Genomic DNA, 27,197 nt, shown 5'->3' on the forward strand with positions numbered 1-27,197 from the left:
CTGAGTAGTCTCTTGATAATTAAAAAAAACTAAAAATTTAATTTATATATTTCAATCACACTCCTGCTATCATATGTACGATTTCTAGTTTTCTTTGCTCTCTCCACATTAATTTTTTTTTGTTTTTTCGTACCAAAAAACAGGAAAATACTAATTGTTTAAAATACGTGACATCTGGTTGAATAATACAAAAAAATGGTACAGCTCAGAAGATGTGATACGAAGAACACATGTTTCTCTCATGGGAAAATAATGTTCTGAAATTTTATAACATTTGGCCATCTTCACATTTCGTGCTTTAAATGCTTCCCTGTTATCTAGCACTTGGTCGACGAAAATGCAGAAAGGAAAGCAAGAAGCCAGTTGTCATGTCTTGTATTAGAAAAAAAAACCAAAATCCACTGACGTTGTGCTAAACAGCAACCAGTTCCAGGGTGCGGGGAGCAATTTGAGCGAGGCTCATAAGGTCATCCTCACCAGCGAAGCATACTGTGACATGCGGCGTTTTTCGCCTCGATGAAAATTTTTTGAGGTGTGAAAAAACGTCATTCTGCCATATTTATCCCAAGGGAAGTGGTGTCCTGTATTCGTCATTCGCCGTCGAAATGACGGTATTCAGATATATTGGACAAAAGATCGCACACATCAAAATAGCTACTGCAACAACATTTTCCGATTGGATCTGTATCGAGGCGCGTTCGCCTCGACAAAGAGCAAATCAATCTTCATTCGAACGGGGGGAAAAGGTCACCCTGCCAGATGCTAGACTTCCTAATAAATAGTGGCCCGAGAATTGATTGCCTCCCGCCCGCGAGTCTCTTAATTCGCACTCCACAAGTCTGGCGACGGAAGCTGGTAATAATACATCTTAAACCCATTATGCTCACCTTTCCACCGATCGGCGACTCCGGCAGGCAGAAGAAAAACTTCCAAATATTTCACAATTCCGGCAAGACGCCTGATGAAAATTTATACCCACTCATAAAATAAATCGCCCTCGAATTTGAAGGCAATTCAAGTTGGCGATAGAGCAAACGACAGTTCCCGGACAACAGAAAGTTTCCCGTTTGTGCTCAAATTTGCCCGATTTGAGAAGGAGGAAAAAAATATGGCATCTCTGCCACCACCTGTGCCGTGATCGAGGAGTCGAAAATCAGACTTTCCGCCCAACGCCACCCCTCGTGGCGAAAACGTATTCAAGTCGTTCGCTTTTCAACTTCCTCCGCATCGTTCTCGTTTACTCTTATAATTTCCCCCGGATTGCCAACCTTGCCAAAAGAAGGCAGGAAGAGGAACCAATTGAGTTGGAGGCGAAGCTCAAGCCGGAGCGTAGAAAATCGTAATCGAACGTTTCTTCGCCGCGAACCGAGCGGGGATCCTGCGAGGTCGAGCGAGAATGTGCAGTAAAGATTATTTTTATGTGCAAGCAGCGATTGTGTTTACAATGAAGAAACTTGAGCTGGTTAAAAAGAAACACATCCAGTTCCAGAAATCTTGGTGTTTGCGGCAGGAGCGGGGGCAGGGAGCAAGCTAAACAAAGAGTGACAGAACCGATTGAGAAGTGTCTTATCGACTTTCACGAATGGCGGTTGAAAATGGCAAAATGTGGAACAGAGGCGGAACAGAAGTGGGAGCCCTCTCAACGGCTATAAACTTTCAACTTATTGTTCAGTCGGGGAAAGTTTTATTTTCTTTCTCAAACTTCCCCGCTCCATTTACCGTTCACTACTTTGTTTATTGTGTGCAATTTTGTGATTCTTTTTTTTTGCTGCGTTGCATTGTTTTACGTTGTGTTCATTATATAATCGGGATCAGGGCCAACGAACAAATCGTCCGCTGGGGAACCACACGCGGAGCCTATGTCGGGACCAATGTCAAAGGACATTCGGAGACGGAATAAACTAATGGAAATAATTTAATGTGAGTGCCTTCGAATTTACGACACACATGACGGTGAATTTGATAGTTTTTGGATGCCAATATTCGTCACGTGTGGGATACTCCCATCCTCCAAAATACTGCTGCTCAGCATTTCCAATTTTTGCTAGTGCTTCCATAAAATTTAACCCCTTATCATGAACATGAAACTGCTCGAGAGGAAATTTTTCTCCCGACGCCAGTTAGGAATAAGTCATAATGTCCCCTACTGCTTCAGAAGCATCGAAGTTCCTTCGTGTGTGTGTGTGTGTGTGTGTGTATGTGTATGTGTCTCTCTCTGAATACCATGCATAGATGTACATGCGGAGGAAGTGTTTCCGCTTTCCGCAAATATATTCATCTTGAGAATTTCGAAACACACAGTTTCCAGCTCCGCTCCGCCGCACGCAGCGCAACTCCGCACACAAAATGGCAGTGCATCATATGAATTATACTAAACCAATTTCTTCCCAGGAGAATTCCGATATCAAAACGCTTTCGGTTCAGGGCAAACTTTCTTACCACCATCTTCCGCTCTCTCCCTCTGTCTCTGCCTGTTCCTCCCATGTCTCATCATCTGCGTCAGCATCATCATCGTCATTGGCACAACCATGATCATCGGTGGAGGTGCATCAGTAGCAGCAGCAGCAGCAGCAGCTGCAGCTTCCATCAGCTTTGCAGGTTATAATTTTCTTTCTTTGATTCAGACTGGGTATGTGTTGATAAGGTGAAGAGTATACGGAAGACCACCGGAACCACTGGCACGTCGTCATAGTCGTTAGAGGCCAATGCAGGAGCATTTTCCTACCAACACTAACATACACACACACACACACTCGCACACACATCGCCAGGAAGACTTTGTGCTGTTTAGTGCTGAATTTTCCTTACATGGAACGGGGCGGCCGAAGTATTGTTGTTGTGGACCACTGAGAGAAGTTGGCTTATCTCGTGCGCTCGGTCAACCTTCCCAAAGAACTTCCGGACTGCCACACATACATACTCACACAACCATGAACCGTACTGCGTTGCACATTAAAAGGATGCTGCTGCTGCTGCTGCTGCTGCAAGCGGCTGGGATCTGGGATTGAAATTTTACACTCGTTGTTTCAAAGGATGCCAATTGGGAATCGGAGGTTTTCACAGTTTGACGCCTCCGAATGTGGAGGAGGATGACGATGGTGATGATGATTCTTCTGGTAGATTTCCTCTTTTGCTGACCCGAGAAGTCGACAATCGTTCCGGTCGATTCTGGGAATTTCCGTTCCACATTCAGGCGGCGCCGAATAGTACGCGAATTGTTCGCTAAATTCGGCATTCGTACATCGTTCTGAGTTAACGCATGAGTATGAATTTTTCCGCATTGTGTATCAAACGTATCGAATCGTAGAAGGGCAATCATCAAAAGTCAGTATATCGTCACAAAGTATGAGAGACGTGTGCTTCGGTCTCGGGAAATTTCTACTTTTTTTTCATCTTCATATAGATGAAATAAAAATTACACATTTAACTATCACTTATTCACAGTGTGAGCAAAAATCTGAAATTGTGAGAAAAACTAGTTGAAAGTGTATTGTTTTCATCTGTCAGGTTCACAGCATATCAATGTGGAGATCTCGCTAGAAAATGCTAGGTATCAATCCGGAATCTATGAAGCGTTGAAATTCTATTCGCAATTGCCTACTTCCATCAGCTCCCTGGACAAGAATATCCAAATTTGACGTTTCGAACCATGTTTGAAATAAGAAAAATGTCAAAATTTGAAAGGCAATTCTGATCTGGTAGGCGATTTGGTGAAGTTAGCGCTCGCTACATCTCTCCAATAGATAAGAAAGCGTGTTCTCGAAAGCGCCTTTTGCCATTTCTAAAAAGCCTGTGTATTGACCTCATCTAATGTTCTGCCACTATGCTCGAAACATGTTGAACATGAAAAAAATAGATATGCATAGCCCTAACAATTTCCAACAAGTCACTCATACCTTGTAAGATAAGCACTTTTACTGGGGAAGAGTTTTTCGAACAACATTTTTTTCATGTTTTTTTTTTTTTTGAAAAATTACCTTTAACGTTTAACTCGTAACATTTTTAAGTATAAAACATCACAATTTACATGCTGGGCAAACTGTTTTCTATTTAGAAACATGTCAAGAACATGTCAAACGCGAGAATTTACACACAAAAATGTCACGAGTAAGCATTTCCTTTTCAAGAGTCTTCGTACGAAGATGTCTTTTATTCCAGAAACTATAAAAAAATAGAAAGTTGATGTCTCTGTCAAAAGCTCATATTTTAATAAGATCTAAAACTTTTTTTTTATCTGTATTATAGTGACTCTCAACTCATTTGGCTGGTTCGTCACTTTAACTTCCATTTTTGGAAGAATGTCGGGAGTGAGAATTGAACTCGTGACCTTTAGCGTAAGAGGCATGGATGTCACCACTACGCCAGATCGCCTCCTCTAAAACTTTGTCAAATACGCTCTGTCGCTATCTTGACTTCGAACTGAATTAGGATAAGTTGTATTTTTTCCAAAAACATGAAAAAGTTGTTGTTAGATAAACTTTTTTCCTGTAGAAGTGCTCATAATCCGATGTATGAGTAAATTGTTGGAAAATGTAAGGGTTATTCACAATTTTTTTGAAAATTTACAAATAATATTTTTGAGAAAAATGAATTCAAATTTTTTATATATGTTTTAAGTGTGATTTTTCTTTAAAAAGTTAGTGGTATTTTATATTTTTATGAAAACTTCAACAATATAGAAAAAAAACTTAAACAATATAGATATTATAGTTTATGAGTTATTAATTTTGGTGAACAATAACGAAAAAAAATTGGCCCTTTTCAAAAAGTAGTCTCATTCTTTTTCGAAGATTTAAACTATGAAATTTGCTTAAATGAACAATGTATTTACGCCCACAACTGTTTCACTGCAATCTGAGATGTTGCTGCCAATGGCCAGCCGAGTTGGCATGAAATTCGTCCATCATGAAGACAGCGTTTCGAAAGCCCCCCAAAGTGGACGAATGAATGCAAACTTGATTAGCCATTGGCAGCACCATCTCAGATTGCAGTGAAACTCTGTGGCGTAAAAACATCAGCCATTTAAAATATATTAAAAAGTTTACATAATTAATGATTCAAAAAAAAATCTAGGCCACTTCTTGAGATGGACCTAAGTTTTTCTTTAATTTTTGCAAAAACACATCTGACTCAAAACTTTAAGACCTACAAAATTTTGACCAAAAAAAAAATGAAATACTACCATGAAACACAAATTTCTGCATTACTCGAGAATTAATCAAGCGAATGAAACCGAAATGGGCATGTGAAGATTATAGGGTGCAATAAATGTTTTTACGTTGGTTAGACACTCCACCCCCTTCTCTAACTCTTCTCCCACCTTTCAAAGGGGGGTCTGCCATAGAAATGAAACACAAATTTCTGCATAACTCGAGAGCTAATCAAGCAAATGGAACCAAATTTGGCAAATGGAGGTTTTAGGGAGCAATAAATGTTTTTATGGTGGTTTGACACTAATTTCCCTTCTCGGAGGAGGTGGTGGGGGAGGGTGCTGAACATCTCGAAAACTAATCAAACAAATGGAATCAAACTTAGCATATAGAGTTTTTAAGGATCGATAAACGTTTTTATGGTAGTTCGACACTTCTCCCCCCTCTCTTTAGGGGAGCTCCCATACAAATGAAACACAAACTTCTGCATAAGTCGAGAACTAATCGAGCAAATGAAACCAAATTTGAGATGTGAGGGTTTTTGGGTACGATAAATGTTTCTATGATGGTATGACACCCTTTCCTCCTCTGGAGAGGAGAGAAAGTCCCATAAAAATAATGCACAATTGAGAATATTCGGAAAACTCTGAAGGAAAATGGGAAAATTCGAAAAACTCAATTCGCATATGTTCTACAATTACATATTGATAAGCGTTGTTGGTCCAATTGATGTTTGCGCTAACGAAATTGATCTTCGTTCAAAAGTGGAAATGGATTTTAATCTGATAAAACGCACTCCTATATCGTCTTCTATCTATAGAAATAAAAATGGTTCGCCGAATGTGTTGATAAGAGCAAAACTCGAGAAAGGAGTTGTCCGATTTAGGGCTGTCTTCATTCTATCATTTTTTCTGTATCAAACATTTATTCCGTGTAACGGACAAATATGTTATTTGCAAGTGGATGAAAAATCTTGCACGAGAATTGTGCCTGAAAATAATCTGATATTATAATGTCGAGTTTTGGTAGAGGTACTGAAATTTTATAGTAAAACATAATTTTAGAGGGTAGATTAGAAGATCAATCAATGGACAGTTCTGCGATTTCTCATTTTCTGGACTATTTCATCAAAAACTGCTGCCGTTATTTCATAGAATTGTACATTAACTATTACTTTTTCAGGTAATTAACAAGTTTTATCATTTTTGTTAGATTGCGTTTACGTCTTTACATGACTTCTTTAAAGTGTTGAAAGTACATCCCCAAAAAATAATATTGAAAACATTCGAAACCATTGAGTGACCTCTTGTTTCCACATGTTATGACAGCTAGGGCTGTACGATATTATTTACAACCTTTCAGTGATTCAGTTGACGCTATATAATCGAAGTGTTGTTTACGTACGTAATAATCGATTGTTGATGTCTACACAAAAAGTTTTCAACAAAATCAAAATGGTTTGGAAAGAAAGTCAGCATGCATGCAAGTTCGAAATCTTGTTGTTCAGGATCATTTGCAGCGGAAGATTGCTGAGAAGTTCGGAATGGGCCGAGGGAGCAGTCCGTGAAATTGTGCACAAGCACGAAGCTTACGGTGCACTTGCTGACAGATCCGGGAGAGACCGTCGTCGGAAAACCGACAGCCGGACGGATCAACGAATCATCAAGGAAGGGAAGAAATCTCCAAAATAATCAGTCTAAATCATTCAGGAAAACCTCTAGGACACAATCTAAACAGCCCTTTTTTATTGCTTCAATATTGATTGCTAACAATACCGCACAGCTCTAACTGTCATAAAATGAAGAAACGGAGGGTTACTGAAAGGTTTTGAGTGATTTAATATTATTTTTTGGGGGTGGGCTTCTATTTTGTCATCGCATATTGGCACACATTAAATAAGTCATATAAGGGAGTAAACAAAATCTAACAAAAATGGCAAAACTTGGTAATTGCTTGAAAAAGTAATAGCTAACAAACAATTCTTTAAAATTACGATAGTAGTTTTTAATAAAATAGTCCAGAAACTGAGAAAAGTTTCTAAACATGCAAGGTGGGCTTTTTTATATCTATCACTGTATATGTGCGGAAGAATTATATACACATTCCAGTCTGCACAAACACATACGAGTACAAAAGCACTCGCAGCTTGCATGCATTTGCGATGCCAATTTCGCCAGGCTCCTTGGTTTTGAAGCCTGCGTTGGGGAATCCATATTGCACTGTCGCTCTGGTTGGTTATTTTGGTCTGTACTACTTGAGGAGCACAAATCGAGCTCATCGAAAGCGCGTTTAGATAATGCTCGGTATTTCACAATTATTAAATTGTTTATTTGAAGAAGAACCTTTTTTTTAAATTTATTATGATAGATGCGTATAAATATTTCCAATCAATTGGTGTGAAAATCTTTGCGATCTATTAAGAAATGCTCGAGTTAGGAACATTCGAAATCTTTTTTTACATGTTCAGTGTTCAGATTTTCATTTTACACACCCTATATTTCCTGTTAGACGTAGACTTACGTTAAAATAAGACATAGTGATGGGCTATTTCCTCTTCTTCACCTTTTTTTAATGACGGATTTTACAAATATTCAATTCATTCGTCTCCGAAGTGTTTCTTTCCGTCCTTTGGTGTGGTATGAGTTTGTTATGAGCTCAATGAGTTTTAACTCAATTTGAACTGTTCTACAATCGAAAAACGATTATATTTCGCATATGAAACCACTCTTTGATCTTCTAAAAATTTATTGATATCGAAATCATCAAAACATCATCGCAGGAAATTGAGTGATTGACGGTTGAAGTCTTTCATTAAAACGTAACCCTCTTCTAAACTGACTCCATTCAGAAAGCTGTAGTCCTACGTCAAAACTAAAATGATTGTTTTCGCCGCAAAAGTCTGGATCATCTGTGATCGAGCAAAACACAAATCTCTGCTCGCAGCAGACAGTTTTACAACTGTTGAAGGCGTTTCTTATACGTGGATTGCGATGTCAGTATTGCTATTCATACGATGATTGTACTCACTTGGTATGAACGAACATAATACTGTCATAGAATTCTGACAGACGAACAAAAATAGATTTATTTCTAGAATCCTGAGTGTAAAGGTGCCTGAACCTATGTCCAGGCAAAGGATCAAGAGATGGAATCAGAAAGGTGTGCTGCTATTAGGAGCACACGTTGACACTGGATGTTACTGATAAAAAATGATAAACTCGAATCGAGTGTAATATGGAAAACGTTCCCAGAATATCAACAAAGACAATACAGTATGATATTGTTTCATGATAATGTTTGAGTCAGTGGACACGATTGAGCTGTTTGGTTCGGAAATAGATTTGCAGATAGGAAAGGAGATAGGATAAAACATATAAAGCAGATCATCACTAATTAGTAGCTCTTTATTCCCTTTAATTATCAAGAGAATTTGTTAAAAATGCGTAATTTGGGTGACGGTAATCCGAGGCATTTCCATTTTTATACATTTGCATTTTGTGTTTCGATGTATTTACATACATTTTTCCTGTGCTTATCTACCCGTGCTGTCAAAAACAAGCAACTAGAGAAGCGGCGAAACTCATTTTTGGCGGACGGAATCTGACGCAGTGGTTAACATCCGTATCTCTCACGCTAAAGATCACAAATTCGATCCTCACTCTCGAAATTCTTCCTTCGGAATGGGAGAGAAACCGTGGGCTGAGTGACGAACCAACCAAAAGATTGAACGTCACCAACATATAGAACTGTCAATCACGCGTAAATCGATCACTCGCAATGCAAATGCAGTGTTCGTCCTCCGGGAGACACTGTGGAGATAGGAATTATTATCTTCGTTAAGCTCCACCCGTTTGTAACTTAATAGGAAGGCATCCTTGTCGTGACATTACTTTATGAAAATAACAGATGATGACTCACAGTGACTCTTCCGGCTCTTGGCTCGCCTATAGCCTTTTACGCAGCTTTGAAGGAGAAATAGTTGATAAATGTGCTGCTGGATCGCAGGCCACTGTAGGATTCAAGTTAGAAAAACAAGCTGATTATCTCACCAAAAAAAAAAGGATGAAACTTCGAACTTTGGACTACAACTTCTTCATCCCAATATATGATTGTTACCACCTTCCGATTGCGGCGGGGTAATTCTACACTTGATGGTTAAATCCTTGGTTTGCCAAGAATCTGACAAGGTCTACCGATGGCTCGCTTTCGTCTCATTCACACCGAAGGAAACGATCTCATTCATGGAATCCGAACAAATGAAGCGTACAAGTTTGCCCCAAAACGTGCGGTCCTTAATATGTTGAGATCGGCAATTTTAGGTTTACCATGTTGACGATGGAGAGTGCTTGTATATTTTTGTATCACTCGCACACATTGTTGTTTCTATGCATTGCCAAGTATAGATTAAACTGGTTACCACAATGTTATATTTGGTTAGGTTTATCAAATAATGGTGAATTGTCAGGTAGATTTTTTCGTATATCAGACTTCATGGATTTATCAAAATACTTGATAAAGTTCTGTGAGGAAAAGACACCTGGTTGCGTATTGCAATATGACATCTGTCCGTAATATATAGACTAACGTGCCAAATAATGATTTCGTTAGGACCAAATTGAGATTATAAAGTGATGTCATGCAAAGCATGACAAATGCAAAATCATTTTAGTCTGTCGGCTCCAAGCATGTAAATATTTCAAAGTTGTTATTGAGAAGAAAGATTATACTTGAATGTACTAAAGTGGACGAGTAGTCCACAAAAGCCTTCGATAGTCTTTTATTCTTTGTTTTTTTTATTAAAACGTTGTTGAATACAAGATCGACAAAAACAGGAAAGGATTCACAAAAAAATCTTCTTCCGTCTATCGTCTTTGCTTAATCAGAAATTAACGAAAATTTTTCCATAATCATGAAGCATATTTGAACTTGTTCTCACATAGAAAAGATCCTCCTAATTAATAATTTACAAATATTGTATACTGAAAGGACGTTTGAAACGATTGAAATAAATTGGAAGTATTCCATATATTTGATGCACTTAAGAACAAAGAGAACATGTTGAAGAATGGAAAGCAAGAAAAAAAGAATCTAAAAAACCAATGAAGCAACAATCTTTTACTGGTAGAAGAAAAATAATAAAACCGCTTCCATTTCTAAAAAGTTAGAATCATAAAGCACAATCGTAAAACATCACATCCATATACGAAACCCAAGATACGAGAGTACACGTTGTACACGGATTTTAATATTTATCATTACCGCATTTTTCCACAACCTCTCTCTCAAGGAAGTTTAGTTTATAATGGTATCCACGGCAAGCTTTATACCATGGCATGGCCATGGCACAGCTACGATAAGACTCTTCTGTTAGCCAAACGTTCAACACCTGTTCCGTATGAAGACGATAGTTTTCGGAGCGCGCCTCGTCTCACTCCTCTCGGGGGGAAAAAACACACAGAGAAAAGAAGGAAAATACAATAAAAACCCGGGAACCACACTATCTTCTACTGCTTAATGGCTGTCTTGTTTTTATTTCGGCAATAACGAAAATGTACAAAGCGCCTTTAAAAATGAAAAGGTCGGAGCTCTATTATTGTTCTCGTGCTGACCCGGGTTGGAATCACACAAACGGGGGAAAAGGTAACGGGGTGCAGGGGTGCACTGAATTGCAAGAGGATCTTTAGCACATTTTGCTCCCGCCCTCCAGACCCTCACACACACACACACACACAAACCCAGCTACTAAAGTCAGCGGCACTTTGCATCGAGCAATTTAATTTGCGCCCCGAAAGTTTTAAAATTATTTATACGAAAATTTATGATTTTCCTTCCCTAATTATGTGGGTTGAGTTTACGGCGGGAAGTCGGCAAAGAATCCATCCTGGTGGGGAGAGGGAAAATGCACGCGAACTAGTTTCCAGGGAAGTGAGGAAAAAAGCCGAAAAGTTGCTGCAAGAACTATTTCTCCTTGGTTCGGGCGCGACAGGGAGGAAAAACGAAGCAACGCTCTAGTCCGAGTAAAAGGGTTTAAGGAAACAAGAAGCGCTGATGTTAAGAGAAAAACGGAAACCTCTTCTTCGCTGCAGTGTGTTCCACCCGGGCCAGGACCGGGAAACTTTTCATTGTTTGTCTTGTGTGCTGGGGGCAAGCGAGCGGGGGCATGAAGTCAAAAGCGGCCGCTTAATGGGGAAGTAAGTTTGCCAACGGTTCTGGTGATGGTTTCCCTCCCCTCCCCGACCGGAAGCTAATATATTTTTGACAGTTTTCTTGATAGTCAATGTGGAACGGTGGGAATGAAATAGTATATATTTTCACCATGATTTACAGTCAAGTTGTGGATCTTTCTTTTTCTGGAAACTGTTCGAACCCGCATCGGAAACCATGAAATATACCCATTCAGCAGATTAGATATGCTTCGGTCCCGTATACGAACATGTTCACCGTTTCCTTTCAACAGTCATATTTCGAAACTCGAGAGACCCTTCTCATAAAACAGCAAGAAAACGCCCAGTTATTAAAAATTGTGTCGAACAAGGATATCTTGTTATCAGAGAGCATCAATTAATGTACCCTTCTACCTGTCCACTGATAAATACACAAACACACACACACACACACGCACAGGAAAAGTCTAGCTCAACTTTTTACCCTTTCTCCGGCTCATATTGGGTCGGTACAAGTGTTATCTGAAACATTGGCCTTATCTCGTTTCGAAAACAAAAGAGGGGTTCGGAGGCTCATCTCGAAGAATTTCCTTCCAATCAACCATTTAGCAGCTTGAACCCTTCCGTATGGGAAACCAACTTTTCCATACGGATCCGGGAAGTGCTTCTCCTTCTCTACGAGTGGCCGGATTCTGGTTTATCATGGATGCGTGTGTATTGTTGTGTTATGCGGTACAGCCAATTCATTGGGGCGGGCAAATTGACACGCTCCCTCGCTTGGTCCTCGCATCCTCCGACGATAGAAAACGTGTCCCATTCTACAGCTTCTTGTGGTTGTGCTCTTTCAGAACTGTTTTGTGTCTGTTGTTCGAACAAACATGGTATCCTTCCGGCAAAACTCGACTGTAATGGCAGCTGTGGTATAATCATTAACACAGAGGCAAAACAAATAACGAATATAAAATTTATACTTCAGGAAGTAGTTCATAAATTACGGTCCTGATAATAGATCCTTTAAGAGCCATTTTTATTCCGTTTTCTGGCCCCCGAAGTGGTCCCCTCCCCGGCGTTGATGCGAAACAAAGACGGGTCTTCTTGGGCAAGTTTGCGCTTATTCAGTCTTTTCCTTCATCTCCGCGATTGACTATAAAGATTATCCCCGGTCTCTCATACACATCGCGTTATTACCGGTCGGTCCCTGTCATTCGTGGCTGTAATATCCTACCTTCACACACACACACATACACACATACATTGGGATAACAACGCCTTTTGTCTCTTCGACAAACAATCTTCAACACCGCACCGCGCCGACGACGCCTGCTTAGATGCACTCCGGAGCATAATAAAAAGCGACGTGGCTTTCGTAAAACTTTAGTGAAGCACAGCCCTGACTAGCAGCCGTAGTAGGCCGACGAAGATGACGGTGGACGGGGACGAGACCGGGAACGGGTTCAGGGACCGGGACCGGGACCGAGACTGGGAACATGAGATCCAAGATAGCGACGGTTCTTAGCCGGGGTAACTTCTCGAAGGTTTACTGCTGTTTGTTCGTGCCGATGCAGAATACGTTGGCTTCCTCCCCTGAGGTTGGTGGTTGGGGGGAAAGGCTTACCACCGACGTGTGATCGTCACGCTTTTCGGAGGAGATCCAATTTTGGAATGGGGTAAGATTTACTAGGGAAATCTGAGCTGCCGAAGAAATGGAGAATGAATTAAAATTGGCCGCTTTTTTCAAGTGGATGCTTTGCAAACCAAATTCGTGTTTTTTTTGTATTTTAGTCACAGTCGTTATCGGTTCAAAAATTTAACTGCCTCAAACGGTTTTTTTTAATGTCATCTTGTGAGAAATTACCATGTACAACACACAAATTTGACTGCATCTTTTCAACCGTGTGAGTAAGAAAAACTGAAATTCGGAGTAAAACTAACACTAAACACACTCAAGTGTATTGTTTTCATTTTTGCACTCTCACAGTAGTACATAATTCCATAGTCCTACGTCAACAATGTGGTCGAGCCCTGAACATCACCCCGAATATTTTTCATTATTTGAAATATACAGAACCATTAGGAACTCCCACGCCAAATTCCTCTCTTCCCTTCTGCGTTCATGTTTTTTTAAGGATCATATTTTTGTCTCATGAAAACGAAAGTTACGAATCGTTCATTGCTAATTTACTCCAAACTTTGAAAAATCAGCTAGAGGAAACGGCTGGATGGATCAATATGAAACGTTCACAGGTGTTTTGTGGATACACTAGGCTAAAAATTTTCCTGCAAACATTTGAACTTACTGCAAATTACAGATGATTTTCTAAAACACAACAAAAAATCTGTTTTGGCAACCTGTCCGAAATCGATGCGAAAAATTTAAATAATTTTTCTTTCGCAAATAATTAGTTTTGTACAGAATTTATTCACAAATGTGTTGCCAGGCGTTTGGCCCTTAGATTTATGAGTTTTTATTTGGATTATGAGGTTTGCATGATACTTGATAATGGATGGATTTAAGAAGTCAGAAACATTGAAATAATTTTGTTCGTTCGTTTATTACATAACACAAGAACAGATATCAGAACATGGTTTTATGCTTTTGTATATCACCTAGACATAAAACAATTGCAGAAAATATCTGAGTGATTTGGTAACACTGATCTTGACCAACTCCTTTTCAATCTCCATACACCATAAATGGTTAAAAAAATTGCCTTTTAACACTCCTATATTCGCGCGAAAGACCGTAATTTGTGAACTCTGAACTGTGCGCGTCTCTGTGATATTGCTTTTGTGAATTTTTAGGCGTTATTGGTATTTATTCAAAGAAAAAAGATATAATTGAGTAAAAAAAACTTCAGAAAATATTTTTACTTTAACTTCATTCAGTTTTAATAGTCATTTAATTCAGCCACCTCATTGATGCTCGGTCAGTCAGACCTATGCGCGAGTAACAGTTCGGCTGAAAAGTTTATAAAAACTAAAAGTAAAACTATTTTTTTTTGCAAAATTCAATTTTATCATTCAACATAATTGCCTTTGAGGGCGATACAGCGATTATAGCGATCTTGCAGCTTGACACCATTTTTATAGTACTCTTTCGGTTTTTCCCCAAAATAGGCCTCAGTTTCGGTAATCACTTCCTCATCGGTCTTAAATATCTTGCCAGCGAGCATTCTCTTCAGGTCTGCGAACAGAAAATAGTCGCTGGGGGCCAGATCTGTAAGCAATGCAATGCCCAATGCATGCAATTCTGCCATCGTTTTCATTGATTTGTGATTTTTCCATTTTTTTCACAATAACAAAAGTTGCTTCACTATCAATGCTGTAACTCACGAACCAATCGACCGATTGCTGTCATATTTTGACACGTATCCATTGAAAGTTGGTGCTTTGTGATAGTCGAGTAGATTTTAGCAAGAGGCGCCATCTAGACGTCAATCTTATGAACTTTTCAGCCGAACTGTTATAGGAAGGTTAGTATAAAAATGAATGTTTAACAATTGTTTATTCAAACTCAATCGATACGCTTGGCAGCATTTGAGGATGTATTGATGTTTGAAGAATTTAAACTACTTTTATAATGCTTCAAAGTTGCATGAAATTATGCAGTTTTTTGTTTATTACTATTTGATCAGGCTATATGAGGTTTTCGGTTTAGGAGAAGAAGTTTTGTAAATTTAATTACAAAACAAGTGGTCACAAGTTATAATTGAATTATCACATTCACTAGACTGACAATGAAAAATTTAGCTGAAGTGTTCTTTTCTAGAATTGGGACTATTATCAACATTTCGACAACCACTTCCATTCAATTCCACAATATATTTACTCAATTCAATGTATTTTAGTAACGTAACTGCCCATACAGCCCTCGAAGTTCCGACTAAATAAAAAAAAATCAACGTAACTGATATGTTCGATCTCCTAAAACTTAATTGTAGAGTGTTAATTGAAAAAAGTAATATGTCGTTAAAAAGAAAAATGAAATAAAAATTAATAATATTAATTTCGTTGAATTACTGTTTCGTTGGTGACAAATACGCTAAATTTACATCTGCTGGTCCCGTTTATTAATTGAAAAACCAAAGACACAGTAGATAACTTTAATGGAGCTGGTATACCGGCCAATTTGATAGCGCATTATTCCGTCGTTGTCATTCAATCGAGTGTTATTGACATCGGTATTCTGAAATCGAAATACAGCCATATAGGTAACTTTATTCACGAACTCCCAAGTGTATTTATTGCTCTTCACCGAATTGCAGAGCTCAACAATAATATGAGCATTGAATGTTTTGCTCAGTTGAGAAAAAAATGGTACTACCCATCGATTTTGTCTGGGTTGTTTATATTAGTGAATGATTGGACGCCATTATCAGGATTTCTTCGTTGATATATCAGATATCCGCCAACGCTTGTGATCGTGTCGCTGGTGCGACACTTTAGGAAAATGCTTTGTATGATAACCATCTGCCATGCGAGGCGATACAAATTTGAGATCATGGGCCACGAACCTTGAGAAATCCATTGATTTGAAACTCAATCGGATCTCACAATTAATCGAACTCAATTTTTGCATTCTAAAATCCGTTCGATTTAAATTCCATTGTGCGATGAAAATGTGACCTTGCTTTGCAGCCAATCAATCGTTGAAAAAACTATCCGCATTTTTGAGCTATTTACTCTCTGTCAGATTACCAGACCGAAAACAATTTTAAATTGTTAAAATTTGAATGAAAATTATTACTTGATATTTTTTTAATTCTTGGAAGACATAGTCCTGAACCTACATTAGCTATTTTACTATACATTTGCTTGCATTTGCGCTGCAATTTTATTTATTATATAAAATTAATATTAGACACAATTTTCATCCATGAGATTGGAATTAATTATAATTTATGAATTTTTGTTTGAAAAGAGTTTATTCCACTAGACAATCCATTACCATCTTCCCGAAAACATACTGTAATATCATGACAATACATTGCGTTTTGGCATGGCAATAACAAAGGCTGTGTCGGCGTTGCTCAAGATAGCGTCTCTCGAGTGAATGTATACCTCTTTACCCCGCTTCTGATGATTGTGTCGTATACTGACAGTCGTTCGCTCTCTACCTTCTTCCTCTTCATGTCGACCATGAATTGTTGGCACAGCTCACGGCATCGTAGAATGACGCTGTCATGACCGTGTCGAATCATCATATGATACACATAGAGATCCGTCGAGCGCACTCTTTTGTTTGTTTCATCTCCTCTAACCACATGTTCATAAATATTGATTCAAAATGCGTGATGATATTTATAATGTTGTTTAATGTTTATGTAATATCCGTTTTTTCCCTTCAGAGCGGCTGGGGGACTTTTCGGCAAAACAAAACTCTTCTGACTTGCATAATGGTCACATATATTGTAGAGCTTGTCACTCAGAATACATTCAAGGAGTGTTTTTTTTTTATTAATTCGTTTATTTTTACAGGCTCAGTTACTTAAGTTTAAAGGAGCCGAATTCTTAAATATATTTTTAAAACTATATATATATAAACAATTTTCTTACATCTATGGTTAGTAAGGTGGAAAACCGATTACTCGCGGTGTACTCGAGTTTAGAAGGGTGACATATTTTTAGGAGAAGGATGGGATATAAGGAAATTGTAACAATGTTGATGAACACTTAATTCTTAAATCTATTCGTATATCTATAGTTTATTTACATTTCAACTTATTCAAGGAGTGTTGCTTGACATAAAAATCTCAATAAAAATGGCACAAGTAATATTACGTTCAGATGGCGAACGTTAGTGCCATTGAAAAGAAAAATATTTTTTTTCTGCATAGGGCCACACCAATGAGGTACATATAGAGGTGGAGCAGTAGGCGAAGTGTATCTGTATTTGCAAGCCAAATATCGTGTCGTAATTATTTGCATTCAATATGGAATGTATATGGAAGAAACAAAACAATGTTGAAAGTACATACGGTTGCATGATAATTTGAGCTAAAACTCTCATGAAATCATTCAACTGGTTGTTTTTTAACAGATGACAATTATTCGTGGCTTATTTCGATTATTCGTGTGGTAAAAAGGTCCAGAGAGCAGTCGTATGCTTAGTTCTCGAAAGCAGTAATATTTTCGATGAACTTTTGATTAATTGGCGATTATTATCTCACAACATATACACCGACACTGAGAGCCTTCGAAACATCAACTTCATAACGGTAAAATAATGAAACTTCGTTTGTTTCTATGAACGTGGGGGAGTGAAAATGGCACATGGAAATATCACTTTTATCCGTCTTTTTCGACGTCATTTTACAAATATTCACTTCACGTTATCACATTAGCCTTATATTCAGCGGGAGGTCTACAAAAATGTACGTTTTTAATTAAAAAAATAACTTCCTGAAAATAGCATTTTTACATGGATGCGGTGGGCAATCAAAGATAAACACAACGACTGACGTCACTATTTGCGAAATAGTTATGGCAGCGCATGCTATGTCGCTCGAAACTCGACCATCTTCATTACCTTTTTTCCAGAACATTGGGGCCACACTAATAGGTACTAAATATACGGTAATCGATATCCTAGCAGTATGATATATAATGTAACACATATTATCATGTGCAGCGCCTCTTTATAAATAGATTGAATAACGGGTGTTAAATAAAAAATGAGAATTTTTTCAATACCTTTCAGTAACTTAAATAAAGAGCGTAAAATTTTCTTTCTCCAAGAAATTTGCTCTTTGGGCTCCCTAGAAACAGTAGGCGTGTTTGGTTTTGCTAGTTTGAATTTAGTCAAAGCAAAGATGGCGTCGAAACAGCACGTGCTCCGCGAACGCATTGTACGGTTCTACGCAACGCATTTCCAGCAAGGAAAAAAGTTCACGGTGGCACATTTAAAGGAAGAAAATGTACCTGTCAGTACCGTATATCGTATCCTGGGTTCCCTGAACGTAGAGCGGAAGGTCGGAAGTGGTCGTCCGGTGACGATAATGACGAAGCAGAGGAAGACATCGTTAAAGAAGCTGTTTGACAACAAGGACGCAACCAGCCTGCGTGACGCCGGTCGGAAATAAGGCTGCTCCCACGTATTGATCCATCGGACCCTCAAAATGGAAGGAATCGTCTGCAGGAAGAAGACGAGGTCGCCGGAGTACACGGAGGAGCAGATTGTTAAACGGTTAAATCACAGTGTCGGTGGATGACCAAAAAATACCGCGGGACGTCTTTCGTTCTGGACGACGAAAGCTATTTTCCGCTGTCCAAAACGCATATTCCAGGAAATGATAATTACTACCCCAACGACAAGTCATCCACACCGCCTGAAGTGAAATACAAGTTCAAGCAAAAGTTTGAAAAAAAGGTTATGTTGTACATCGCCATTTCCGACCGGGGCATTTCAAAGCCTTGGTTTAAGCCGAGCGGTCTGGCAATCAACCAACAAATCTATCGAGAATGCCTCGATAAAATTCTGCTGCCGTTCCTGAACGAGCATCACGCGGATGGGAAGTACGTCTTTTGGCCGGACAAGGCGTCTTCCGATTACGCCAAGAAGACGCTGGCGTAACTTGAGGAGAAAAAGATACCGTTCGTGCCGAAAGATCGTAACCCAACAAACTTGCCCCAGTGCCACCCAATAGAGGATTTCTTTGGCTCACTCAGTGCCCTAGTGTATAAAAACAATTGGAGAGCCAAGGACACGAAGCAACTGACTACATGAATCCGGAATTGTATCCGGAAAATGGACGTAAGTGCAGACCACGACCACAGCAGACCACGGCCCTTACTCAAACATTCACTGACATTTTTTTGAAGAAAATACATTATGTTATTAATAAAAAATACTGAAATCGATGAAAAAAAATAATTTTTATATGTGATTGAAAAAATTCTCATTTATTATTTAACACCCGTTATGATAATAATCCAGCCAAAATATAAGGATTCTCAAATGAAGATATCGAAAGTTTCCATAATAATTCCATAAATCATAAGATAGGTAGCAGTAGATAAATAAATAGAAATTTGGTAGCAGTTGAACTCCGCCTGAGTTCAGTCGGTAGGAATTAAGATCGATTATGTTTTCGTTAAGAGAAGTAGAATAAAGAGAAATGAGTCGGGAGTTGCACAGTTGTTTCTCTTACAATAGAAAGTAAGCCTAAGACCGCTCGGTCTGTGCACATGCTTAAAAATTGTTTTGCGTATAATTTCATTAAAATTGGTCTAACCGTTTTGGAGAAGTTCGACCACGAACATCGTGACACAAGATTTTTATATATGTAGATTGTCTCCGGAGTTCTGGATGAATATCAGTTGTTGAATTTCTAATAATAATATACAACTACCGTCGATCGGGGTAGATTGGGTCAAAACGGAAAAAACTTTGATAAATTATTGAACAATAGCGCAGTTAATTATCATACATTGGAAGTAGTGAAAATATGTCTCCTATTAAACGGTTCACAGCTTTCGAAAATATTCGCAATATTCCTCACCCCCATGACCCAATGTTCTGGAAAAAAGGTAATGAAGATGGTAGAGTTTCGAGTGACATAGCATGCGCTGCCAAAACTTTTTCTCAAATAGTGACGTCAGTCGTTGTGTTTATCTTTGATTGCCCACCGCATCCGTGTAAAAATGCTTTTTTCAATAAGTGTGTTATCAATGAAAAACTTACATTTTATTTATGTTCCCGCGTATTATAAACAACATGTGATAGCATGCAGTGAACATTTGTGAAATCACGTCGAAGGAAACCAACAAAAGTGATTTTTTAGTGAAACATTTTCACTTCCCCACGGCCATAGAAACAAACGAACTTTCCTTATTTTAACGATACTATATTTATATTACTATGGCTCTCAGTGTGGGTGTATGTGATGTGAGAAAATAGTCTTCAATTAAGCAGCGTTTCACTGAAAATGTTACTGCTTTCGAAGACTGAAACTACGACTACTCTCTGGGTTTTTTCACCATATTTATAGGGGAAATAGGCCACAATACAATTGTCATTCGTTGAAAGACAAAAAGTTGCAAGATTTCATGAGAAATTTGGCTCAAACCATCATGAAACCGTGAGTATTTTGAACATTGTTTTGTTTCTTCCATATACACTTCGTAAAGAACGCAAATAATTACGAAACCATATTTTGGTCGCCAATACAAATATACTTTGCCTACTGCTTCACCTCGATATGTACCTCATTGCCCATGACCCATGACCCTCCTCCATCGACGGTACATTATTTGATTGAATAGTTGCATGACGGTACAAGATGAATGTCCTGGAAAAAACAATTTTCTGGGCTTTCATGTTTTTTAGACCTCCATGCAGAGAATTAGAATAAAATGCATTTGATGCTTGAATACAAATGTGAAATGTATATTCCATGTTGAAAAAAGACAACACTTATATAAAACAAGAAAATAAATTGGAAAAAGGCATTCGATTTTTCAAAAATCGATTCAGCAAAGATCGATTCTTTGGCACCGATTTAATTAAATTCAGAATCGATCCCTACGTCGTTTGAAAATCGATCCGTCAAGATCGATCTTTATCTAGAGATCGCTCAATTCTACACTCCAAATGATGTTTGCGCTAACGAAATTGATCTTTGTGTATCGTTTGTGTGAAGCATGAATGGTGATAAATTGTGAGATGGAATAATGCACTTCGAGGAAAAAAATATGAATGAAAATTTACTTTTCCTTATCAATGTATTCCATGTGATGAAGAAACATGTTGTTTTGCAAACGATTAATGAATCTTGAACGAGATTTGTGTCTGATAATAATTTTGTATTATAATGACCAGCTTTGTTAGAATATTAGAAAATTTATAAAAAGAAAACCCAAGATCGTGCTCAGCAAAAAAATTTGAATGTTCGAATGTATTTATAGAGCTGGACATATTTCCGTACGATTTTTCCAAAATATTGATTTTTAACGAAATGACGACGTAAAAAATGCACTTTTTGCACTCAAAAATCGAGACAAAAACATTAACCAAAATATATATTATTTTAAATATCGAAAAAACCTAGGTACGGTGACAGGAAATTTGGTGGAGAATCTGGGAAAAACAATTTTATCAAAATCGGTTGAACCGTTCCGAAGGTAGAACTTCGACCAGTTTTCAAAACAGATAGTAAGCGAATCAAGTTGTTCGAATCTTTGATGGAAATCCCTAATATCCTAAATTGGTCATATGACAATGAAAATTGTGATTTTAGGTAGTTTCCATCACAAGTACCAAGTTTCAAAAAAAATCGGAGAGGGTCGGATTAGCGACTGGCTGATTTGGCGTTGAATTACTCCATATCAAAAATCATCAGGCGGAACGAAGTTCGCTGGGTCAGCTAGTATATGAATAAAAATTAATATTTTCATTCAAATTGAATTTTTTCTCTTCATTATGAAGTTCTAGTGGTTTGAATGATCAGCCATGAAAAGCCGTCAAAAATTTTTCTGATCAACAGTATGTATTGGAAATTTTGCTGGAACTGATTTAGTAGAAATGGAAACAAAAAGAATATAGTTCATGCTAAAAAATATAAGTAAAAGTAAAAATACAACTTTCAACTTTCCACTAGCCACTATGCAGTTAGAAACATATTAAATTGAGTCTAAATTCATGTATTTTTCGAAGAGTTATAAAGAATGTAACATTGACATAATTTTACTTGCCCTATTATTTTCGTCTATCCACTATGTCACGTTTATATAAATGCATAGAAGCTATTGAATTTAAATTTGAGTTTTGGTTTTTATTCAGCTGAACTCTCCCTAAATAGAACCTGTAGCGGAGACTCTTTAACACGTTGAGCCTCGTGTCGCAATTTTAGCTTTTTGTTAGGATGGCGTAGTTCAATATTACAGTCAACTCTCCCTAACTCGATATCCAAGGGACCATCTAGTTAGGGAGGTATGGAGATACAGAACATTTTTTCATATTTTTTTTTATGCCACAAATTGCAAATATATGTTAGGGTAAGTGTCCCAATATTAGGGCTTAAAAATATGACCCAATTAGGAATAAACCAATTATGGTACATGGGATTTACTATAATTGGTACCATTGCGTATACAGGATATTACTATAATTGATTTGTTTTTGTGCATTAGTACATTTACCCTATATGTACTAATGCGCATGTACTATTATACATTCTTTTCTCAAATTTTAATATAAATTTAAAATACATAGGATGTTTGTTTAGTAGGCCAATTTTATTGTAAAATGGAATTGGAAATGGAAAAGGAACTAGGTTAACAAAGAAAATATTAATTATGTATGTAATTCAAACTAAATTGTAACGATCACGCAGGAACTGTTCAATCGCAAAGAAATGTTCAAATAGTTTCACGGGAACATTTTCAGTTGATTGCAATATTTCGGACATATTCTTTAGGTTCAATTTAACGTTCGAAGGTGTAATTTCAAAACAATCAGCTGAAACTTCCTGAACCTCCTCTAACTCCATAGGACTACTATTTTCAACGTTTTTTTCAGCTTCTTCAACACTTTCCAGTATATCGGTATCAGTCATTAGATCACAGCAAATCACGTTTTGATCCACTTCGCAATATTCATCAAATGACGATGAACAATCGAATGGTACTGCACTGTCGACAGCAGCAAGCTCACGACGCATTAATTCTGCCAGCGGAATATCATCATCATCATTTATGGAAAATCCGGCTTTCCTGAAGCAATTTTGAACAGTCTCAGATTTAACCTTGTTTATCCAAGAGCGTGAAAGTAATTCAATTGCATCCAATACCGATATATCTGAAGGGTCCTAGAGTATATTTGAATACAGTATGAGTGCTGAATAACATGAATGTAAAAAGGAAAAAAATACCGTTGTATCCTCCATTTCTAGCAGTCTTCGTTTTACTAATTCATGGCGATAGTACTGTTTCAGGTTCTTGATTATGCCCAAGTCCAGCGGCTGAACTACTGAAGTAGAGTTTGGTGGAAAAAACTGCAAATTTATCGATTTAAGCTTTGGTTGGAAAGATTTTGGGTGCGCTGTACAATTATCAACGAACATGACCACCTTTGAGGAGAAAGAGATATAAGTATGATACATTCCCATTACACATAATTCCCGAATCAATACCTTTCTATTTTCTTTGGAAAATCTTTCGTCAAGTTGCATAATCCATTTCTCAAAAAGAATAGAGGTCATCCAGGCCTTGGTGTTACTCTCGTATATCACTGGTAATGATTTCTTCTTTTTGAAACACCGTGGGTTTTTACTCTTTTCAATGACCAGCAATGGTAGTTTATCGCTTCCGTCCATGTTGGTTGCACACATGACTGTCAGACGATCAGGAACTTGCCACATTTTCCTCCGTGGCAAGTTCCTGATCGAAATGCAAATGTTTTGTCTGGCAAACATTTGTAGTAAAGTCCTGTTTCGTCTGCATTGTAGATATCACGTGCATCATACTCGGCGATTATACTGGGTAGGGTTTGCGAAATCCAGTTGTCCGTTACACTGAGATCTACACTGGCACTCTCGCCACATAGCTTCCGAAATGTCATCTTTTGCCGTTTTAAAAATTTACTTAGCCATCCAGAACTTCCTTTAAAATTGGGAATTCCCAGTTTCTGGGCAAATTCGCAAGCCTTCTCCCGAAGAATAGAACCTGAGAGAGGTAAATTATTCTCTCTGGCTTGATTGACAAAAATTTCCATTGACCGTTCCAGCTTCTCGTTCCCAACCAACCTTATACGCTTTTTGTCCACATTCAATTTTCCCATCCGATGCCATTTTTCCTTTTGCTTGAATAGTGTTAACACCGTACTTTGTGCAATACTGAAATCTTTTGCAACTTCAGACACCTTTCGCCCATATTTTTCGACCTGCTCGATGATGCTCAAACGTTGCGCTATGGTTAGCGTTTTAATCGTTCGCTTGAAAGGTTTTCCCTGGTTTTCCATACTTGAAAAAAAAAATCCTTGATAGTACGAACACTTCGTCTTCACTTTCAAGAGCAATTGAAATGACAGCTAGAAACGCACAAAAACAAGTACGCGAAAATCAATCGAGTTAGCGAGGTAAAAATCCATGGAAAAATGAAACAAAGCCCATCGAGTAAGAGAGGCATCGAGTAAGGGAGGTATCGAGTTAGGGAGAGAAGAATGCATGTAAAATCAAAGGTGCCATGAAATTCATCGAGTTAGGGAAAATATCGAGTTACAGAACATCGAGTAAGGGAGAGTTGACTGTATATAAAAAATATTTGGCTTCGTTTTCTTATGTGTTACAAAATGAGACTAAAAAAATATCTTTGGGATCTGGAATCCCACACAACATCAGTGCGCAAGTGCTCTGGATTCAAACTAAATGGAAAGCGCAACAAGAACAATGCCGGCGCTCAATATGTTAAAGTCCTCGCGGGCTTACTGCTGGAAGTCTTCTCCAAGTCGACTCCAACTCTACCCACTACTTGGCACAAACCCGGCACGAAGTACAAATTAGCACTCCTGAGGAGAGCGTCAGGAAAAGACACGATGTTTTTTCTTTGCATCGCGCAAACAGACATTCGTACCGAATAACTGCCAAAAGCCTATTCAAATATTCATATCGATTCCATCAACTCGGAGAAATATGTGTTTAAATATTCAGTACCACTTTCGAGCGTCGTTAAGTGAGCTAGAAAATTAAAAATTACCTCCGCACTCCAAAGCAAACACGAAAGCGCGGAGACGAAGGGACAGCAAAAAAAATACACCGACACAAAAGGGGTTAAATTTCATTTCTCTCCTAGAAATCGAGATCCCGGCGATGCAAACCGTGATTCTTCCCGCATACCTTTCAACCACCCCACCCTATCTCTCTTAAGTAGCAAATTTGCATCTTCCGCGAGGACTTCTCGCGCGCGAAACTCGAGGACCCCATTGCAGCAGCTTATTCATTCGCGCTCTCACCTCTTCACTTAATTAGAAAATTTGAATTCAAATATTTACCTAAGTTCTCATTAGAACCGTGGTGTCGCACCATAGTCGTAGCCGCTGCCGCCGTCGTTGCCATCGTCGTCGTCAGCGTCGACGTCTTCCAGGGCATTTTGACGACGTTCCCATTGCTCGCCGGTGGCAAGTGCCAGTGGTACGACGACGACATCTCTGTTCGTCGGTTTTTTAGTTCGTTCGTTCGTTCGTTTGTTCATTTGTTTGTTTGTTTGTTTGGGTTTTCGAAAGATTTGTTCATCATCATCGTTCGTTCGTTCGTTCGTTCGTTCGCGAGAAAAAAGAGAGAAAGAGAAAGAAAGTTCCAGAATAGTTTGTTTGATTTGATTTGTTTGCATATATTTTGTGATCAAGTTTTTTTTTACTTCTTCATCGTGAGCACTAAATTAGGTGCTGATCCCTCTGAGCGTATAGCTCGCATACATTTAGCGATAGATGGAGCAAGCTTTCAATTTCGGAACGGATCTGACGGAAGATTCAGTCTTAAGCTGAGAGCACGAAGAAGAAAAAAATGTCAGGAAAGAAGAAATCGTTTACCAAATGAGGGATCATCACTTACCTGTTAGGAAATCGAAAAAAAAAAACGGTTGGAGGAAGAATGAAAACATAAAATTACTATCGCTTGCGTGTGAACAAACAAAGTTCGTATCTACGATCAAAGCTCGGACTGCGAAAAGAAAAACAATCATTCGATACGGAGGTAATGGGCGCTGCGAGACGCTTCCGACGATGAGACGAAAAATGGAGAAAAAGAGCTGATGTTATCTTTAATGAACATCGGAAAATCGAAAGCAGAACCAGCTGGCGGCCCGACGCTAGCAGGCCATGAAGAGTCAGTGAAATGAGCAGACGCAATCCAAACAGCTTGTGCGATGGCTGACTTGGATCGAAATTGACTGACTCCGACTGGACGCCTCATTCACCGAGGCTGCCTGCGGTGGTGTGTTGTGTAGTAGGCGTAGGAACATTTTTTTTCTCTTTCTCTCTCACTCTGTTATCGAGCAGACGACGGTCACTTCGGGATGAAGTCGTGAAGTGATGTGATCGAAATTTTAAATTAGTCGCATTATTTCTTACACACTTTCTATTCGATTCACATTGAAACCCTTCGAAAATCTTTTAAAACTTGTATTGTTCAATCTTGATACAATGTTTACAAGGAACCCTGTGCGATGTAGATTTATTCTACGGATAGAGGCATTGTTTAGAAGATGACTTCCAAATTTCCGCTCAAACCTCACATTCTTCTCTATTAGCAAACCCGGTCTCATTTCTCAGCCAATCCACTCCATTTATTCTGGAATGGTCTGACCGAGTCAAGTCGAGGGGAGACCGAAAGAGAAACTCGTTTTCGGAAAGCACTTACACAAAGCCTTCGGAACGACGAAAGACGCAACGGAAGCCACCAAGTAAGCAAGCGGCGAATGAGCCAATCTAAACGATCTAATGAAGTGATTTCGATCTATTCTTCTTAATTACTAATTACTCGACGGCTACTAAATTATTTATAATGGAATATTAAATGTTCCGTGGCAATGTCCATAAGCTTCTGCTATATATTGCGATGGAGGATGAGCCACAAACAGAACATATGTTTACACACTCCCCCACCCCCTCCGGGTTGTTACTCTTTCCGTTTGCTCTGCCCCTTTTTTTTCCCCATTTCAAATTATCATTTCGGTTCGGAGATGTTCTCTTTACCTTCCTGGAATCCTTCCAGCACTTGTCGAATCTCGAATGCGAATCAACTGCATATTTTATGAGCATTCTTTTTGTTTCGAGAAAAAAAAATTGCGACTGAACTCGACGGTGGATTAACTTTCACCGAGAAAACATAGCTCCGTTACATAGGCTGCGAACACGGGGGTGTGCAACAAGGGCACAACAACAGCGACT

The 27,197-nt window shown here is 38.5% G+C and overlaps 1 protein-coding gene across 7 annotated transcripts in view; it reads right to left on the bottom strand.

The window, feature by feature from the left end:
- Nucleotides 1-27,197, bottom strand: part of LOC129778748 (nucleolysin TIAR) — a 1,021,219-nt gene that overhangs the window by 381,432 nt on the left and 612,590 nt on the right. For 4 of the 7 annotated variants that reach the window (XM_055785864.1, XM_055785856.1, XM_055785849.1 and 1 more), the window contains one exon: nucleotides 25,302-25,457. The exons of the other annotated variants lie outside the window; for them this stretch is intronic. In XM_055785864.1, the coding sequence (XP_055641839.1) occupies nucleotides 25,302-25,457 (156 nt within the window). The remainder of the gene's footprint in view (nucleotides 1-25,301; nucleotides 25,458-27,197) is intronic. 7 annotated transcript variants of the gene reach the window in all.

The sequence above is a fragment of the Toxorhynchites rutilus genome, chromosome 1 (genome assembly GCF_029784135.1).
Source record: "Toxorhynchites rutilus septentrionalis strain SRP chromosome 1, ASM2978413v1, whole genome shotgun sequence".
NCBI classification, from domain to species: Eukaryota; Metazoa; Arthropoda; class Insecta; order Diptera; family Culicidae; genus Toxorhynchites; species Toxorhynchites rutilus.